Raw genomic sequence first — 6,134 nt, forward strand, 5'->3', positions numbered from 1 at the left:
AGGAGCTCGAAACTTCTACAGTAGGGTTCTCTGATACGCTGAATCTGATGGTGTGATTTTCGTTAAGATTCTATGACTTTTAGGGGGCGTTTCCCCCTATTTTCTAAAATAACGCAAATTTTCTCAGGCTCGTAACTTTTGATGGGTAGGACTAAACTTGATGAAACTTATATATTTGAAACCAGCATTAAAATGCGATTCTTTTGATGTAGCTATTGGTATCAAAATTCCATTTTTTAGAGTTTTGGTTACTATTGAGCCGGGTCGCTCCTTACTACAGTTCGTTACCACGAACTGTTTGATAATTTTTCTTTTTTTTAGGTTTGCTTTATCGTTCACTGTACTTTCTGTTCGCTTTCAATCTCACTTATCCACTGAATAGTAATTTATGTTCCTTTTAAGCTTGAAATATCATATGAGTTTATTTCAGCTTGCTTCAAGCTTGGATCAATACAGCTATTTAGTTTTCTTTTTTTGAACTATCAAACTTTTTTTTGAACTACTTGACTAGATTTTGTTCGTCTATAAGGAAATGGGAAACAGAAATGAGAAAACGGAAGGTAGTCTGGTTGTCCTACAATCCCTCTGGACTCTAAAAAAGGGTATCAAAACTTTAGATTTTCTACTTAGATGGCAAATTTTCGTTCTTGGGATATTGTATAAAAATAGTTTTGATAAATTGGGTGGATACAGTGTGTTTTGACTTAGCTCTGCCATTTTCCCATATTCATGTCTACTTACCCCCTCCCTCTCGAAGTTAACTGAAAGTTTCAACTTATCCTAAGCCGGTCTTGAGATACTACAGATGCATAATTTGGAAAACTTGAGCGTATATAGCGTCTTCTGATTAATCTAACTAATTTATCGTGCATGAGTAATAAGACCCATAAGCCATAATTGTGAAAAAAAAACGGTCACTTTGCTTGAATTAGAGACAAAAACTGTTTAAGCTCCTATTTTTAAAGTTTAAATTTGATATCCTTAACTGCTTCTGAGATTTTGCAGATATGCCTTTAAGAACCCCAGAATGCAAATAGCGTCATTTGATTTAGTTCAAAAAACCCTTCAATATTCCCTGAAAGTCTCGACTGAGTCCCAAGCCATTCCTGACACACATCAGATGTACAATTTCGACAACGTGGATACATTAACTGTCTTTTGACTGAGACAAATACCCTTCTCAACATACTCCGAAAGTTTCAACGTAGTACAGTTAGCTGTTCTTGAGATATTGTAGATGCGCCACTTTAATAGCCTGGATGGACACGGATTTTTTTTAATTTCATTCATTCCCTCTCACCACAACATTCTCAAAAAGTTTTAAATTCCTACCCTCAGCTGTGCCTAAGACACTGAATATAAGCTATTTTGACAACCATGCATCACATTAATTCTTTTGATTTATCTCGTTACTTAATCGTACATAATTTATAAATCTCATAGTAGCTTAAAGTACGAAACGTTACTGTTGTCAAGATTGCAGACAAAAATTATTCATCCCTCATACTACCCCCAATACTGTGCATTCTGTTCACAAGAAATCTAAAGCATAAATGAAGCATCCTCTATGTAATTTTATCAGTATTTCTAGCTAAGCAAGTACTTGATAATGTAGGCAACAAAATGTAGAAGTGAAAACCGTGACAGTTAATTCTCAAACAATTTTTTTAGTTGAAATTAATTGAACAGTCCCTTACCTTGCCTCAGAAACCCCCCTTCATCATCACTCATTGGTCTCGCCTTTTTCTTTCTCCCACCATCCTCTCGAATGATAACACATCTACCTATTTTCAAATCTCTCAATTGACCCTCAAGGCTGTTCAGTTTAGTGACGGCTTGAAGGTAAGTCTGTTTCCTTTGTCGTTTGACTCCTCGACGTGTTGATGATTCTTCCGAGAGTCGTAAAGCAGCAGCTGTAATTTTCTTCTGTAGCTCAACTTGAAGCTCCAGGGAAGTTATAGCTTCGTCCTGTAAGAAAGCATTAATAAAGAAGTTTTTAAAATAATGGACGAGTTTTCAAAATAATGGATCTAAGTCACTGGTTCCCAGTCTGTGGATCGCAACCCCGAATGAGGTTTCGGTACCAATGCCACAAGGTCACCAGTCGATTTTGAGCTGAATGTCAATACTAGAATGAAAAAAGAAGTAAACAGCTATATAAATTTTTTACAAAGAGAGTAAAACACTAGCAAAAATTCTTACCATCTCTCAGTCACCACAAAACGCAAAACTTTTTACCGCAAAACGTGAAATTTGCGCCCACCCAAATTTTGAAAAACAAATTTAAACCCCACCCCCCACGTCCAAATTTCCGTGATTAGAGCCTAGTGGGTCGATTAGCTAAAGCCAAATCCCTTTTACCATTAGCAAGATAACGTCAGATGATTAAGTTTTAAATTTAGATTTTGACACAAGCTGAACCTTAGATCTACCAAAATTAAAAATTTTTGCTCAAATTAAACCTGGTATTTTAACCTACTGCAAAATACTGTTTTTGCAAGATTTTAGCTGCATAGTTTTAGCTTTAAATCTGAGTTTCCATGAATATGAACTTTACAATATAAATATATATAAACTTTTTGAACAGCTATTTAAACTCTTTAAAAGGTGAGTAACACACTAGCAACAGTTTTTATCATCAGCAGCAACTTAATTGATGTCTTCTTCTTCAAAAAAATTCGAACAAGTGAGAGAAATTGTGCGGAGTATGTACTGACGAGGCACCTTTAATGCTCGGCTCCGAAGCTGGCTTCCAATCGTCACTTGAAGTGACCCCAGAAGTAATTTGGACTGAGATGATTCACCGACAAGCATTACTTGCCAAAACTCTGCCTGAGTCACTCAAAGAAGTGTTTAACCGAGTGACTAAAGCTGTAAATGCCATCAAATCAAGGCTATTAGAAGTGTTCTTATACGAACAGAAGTGAAAAGTCCCATACTTTCCATTAAAGGTTATTGAAACACATCTAAAACCACAGAAGCTAAAGAACCACAGACGACTCCACCTTCGCACACGCGCAATGACAAACGTTTAGGGCGGCACGACGAGCTTATGGGAAAAAATGCTCTGACGGTCTCGGAATTTCCCAGATTGCACGCAATGAAATATGTGTCATTCTTGGAGAAACTTTTCACTACCGTTCGTATATATAAATATTTATACTGTGGTTAGGTGTCTTTTGAGAGAACAGGTGTTGAAGAGATTTTTTGAATTGAGGGGAAAGTTAAAAATTCTTTTCGTGTCTCAAAATACAAGCAGCCTTGTTTATAGATGAGTTTTCGTTGAGTGCAAATTGGCATACCTGGTCAACATTTTTGAGATATCTGATGGTATTTCTACGGGGTTACAATCTAAGGCGAATACGATAATCTTGCAAGAAACCATTTTTTTTAAGTAAAGTTGGAACATACTTGACTAAAGGACATTTTACATATTCCCAGCACTTTTCGAGTTTGTTGAAGAAGCAAAAAGAGAAGTTTACATTGATGACTTATATGACTTGATAAAAGAGCCTTTGGAAAATCATACTGTCCAAATAAGAAGTTACTGTCTTGATGAACATTCCAAATCTTTCTCCCTTACAATCAACGTTTTCAGTGCCAGTGCATCTGATATCCCTGACGCAAAAAGAGTTCACTAAGATAAAGTGCAGTTTTGGAACTTAATCATGGTTTGGTGAACTACAACTTCAAGAAGTTTCAATAAAAAAATTTAAAAAAAATTACCAATAATATCGAAATCGTAATAAGGAGTTCATTACCGTTCCCAATCATTATATAAGTGGACCAACATTCTCCCGACTTCTTATCCTTACAAACAAATACCAAAATAAATGATACACATTGAAGGCAATTTAACGGGTGCTATATCGGATAATGAGAACACAGAGAAAATGTGTAGTATATTTTTAAAAAAGCAGTGGACAAAACATTTAGGATACTTTATTAAGAATTGGGGGTAACATTCTGATCTATTTGTTCTAAAAATAGTCCGTATATTTGAAGGGTTGAAAATCCCTTCTATATTGAACAGAGGCAGAAATCAATAACTTTTATCGGTCAAAAATAAATATATATATATATATATATATATATATATATATATATATATATATATATATATATATATATATATATATATATATATATATATATATATATATATATATATATATATATATATATATATATATATATATACATATATATATATAAATAAGTTGTCTGTCTTTTATGTCTGTTACACTATGTCTGTTACGCCAGATTATATCCTCTATATATATAAAAGAAAACAAACTAGAATGTAAAAACTGGAAATTGCATAAATATTTCGAAATATTTTGACAATGGATTAAAGTAATTCGAAAAAAGAAAAATAGTAAAAAACTAAAAAAAAACTAAAAAGAAAAAACTAAAAAAAAAAAATTAAGAAAATTAAAAAAAGAAAAAACCTAAAAAGAAAAAACGTAAAAAAATAAAAAAGATAAAAACTAAAAAGAAAAAAAACTAAAGAAAGCTAAAAAACTAAAAAAAAGAAAAAACGAAAAAAAACTGGGAATTGCACAAATATTTCAATATATTTTGACAATAGATTAAAATAATTCGAAAACCTTAAAACAGATACCCCAAACATTGAGGTTTAATATAAATTGTTGGAGCTTTAGCATGCTTGGCACGTAAAGATTTTTCCAAGTGTCAATATTTTAGTAGTTTCAGAAAATTCAAGGTTAAGTTAAGAGCGAAAACGTAAATTTAGTGAAGAGGAGGGCCTACCTTTAGCTAACCTACCCACTAGCGTCAATTCACGGAAATTGTGGGGGGGAGTGTATTTTTCAAAATTTGGGAGGGGGCAAATTTGCCGTTTTTTAATTTATTAAATGAAAATACCAAAAAGGCATTTTCGAACCAATCCTCCCCCCCCCAAAGGAAAATCTAAGCGGATTGGAACACGAGCTCCCTCCACCCTACGTATATGCCTTGTCACTCTCCCAGGACACAAGGGGGTGAAACCAAAGAAAACTCCCTGGAGTAACTATGGATGCGATTTTAACTCACTTCTTTCGCTTTGGCTTTCATAATGAGATTCTTGGGTATAGTGAAAGCAGTGCCAATCCTCCGCCGAAAATAAATTTATCCTCCGCCGAAATTGAAAAATAAATTTATCCCCCCCCCCCAATTTCCGTGAATCGACCCCAGAGGGTCGATTAGCTAAAGCCAAACCCCTTTTATCATGCGCAAGATATCCCCAGATATTTTAGTTCTAAATTTAGATTTTGACATAAACTCAACCTTATATCTACTAAAATTAAAATTTTTCGCTCAAATTAAACCTAGTTTTTTAACCTAGGGCAATATACTGTTTTGGGGAAATTTTAGCAGCTTAGTTTTAGCTTTAAATCTGAATTTCCAAGTCCAACATTAGATTTACTTATATTGTAAATTCTTTTAAAACAGAGTCCCCGCTCTTTTTTTTGTGCCAGGGACTAAATATCGCTTTTCAGGCATTGCAGCTCTTTGTTTTTAGCTCTAAAGTTAAATTTTGCCACCAAGGCCGAACCTTATATTTACCTAAATATTAATTTTATCTAAAATTGAACGTGTTTTATGTTGTGTTCAAACCTTTTTACTCTTAACTTTTATAAATCACATTTGAAATTACACTGAAACTTCGATTTACTAAAATTATAAAACTTAACTAAAATTAACTCCCCTTTCTCTTGCCTAAGACAACATCCGCTTTTCAGTCACTTTATCTCCTCACTTCTACCTTCCAATTCAAATTTAGCTCTAAATTGAAGAGTAATCCTGTGTCCGTAAGGACAGGGTTTCGAGTTCTGGTGTCGCTGATAATTTGGTTTGGAGTGGGGGTCAGTGGTGGGACTCCGTAAGCTCAGCCAGAGTAGGCAAAAACTCCAAATGCGTACCGTGAGAAATCTGGGAGGAAAACACGCGAAGCATCGGATGATTTGACCCCACCCACACATTACACTCCCAATTGAAGACAGAGAATCAGATCTGTACCGGCTCTACGCGAACCATTGGTAAGCATGCGAAAAAGTAATAATAAGAAAGTAAGTATTTCAATCGAAGCTACCTAAAAACTTTATGATTAATGTAAAGTTTTTCTTATCTTC

General features: G+C 34.3%; 1 protein-coding gene across 2 annotated transcripts in view; it reads right to left on the bottom strand.

The window, feature by feature from the left end:
• Positions 1–5,120, bottom strand: part of LOC136037954 (uncharacterized) — a 28,075-nt gene extending 22,955 nt beyond the window's left edge. For both annotated transcript variants that reach the window (XM_065720839.1, XM_065720838.1), the window contains exons 1-2: positions 5,056–5,120; positions 1,698–1,968 (exon numbers count right to left, since the gene is read on the bottom strand). In XM_065720839.1, the coding sequence (XP_065576911.1) occupies positions 1,698–1,968; positions 5,056–5,076 (292 nt within the window). In that variant the 5' untranslated portion in view covers positions 5,077–5,120. The remainder of the gene's footprint in view (positions 1–1,697; positions 1,969–5,055) is intronic.
• Positions 5,121–6,134: the final 1,014 nt, after the last annotated feature.

The sequence above is a fragment of the Artemia franciscana genome, chromosome 17 (assembly GCF_032884065.1).
Source record: "Artemia franciscana chromosome 17, ASM3288406v1, whole genome shotgun sequence".
Classification (NCBI taxonomy): Eukaryota; Metazoa; Arthropoda; class Branchiopoda; order Anostraca; family Artemiidae; genus Artemia; species Artemia franciscana.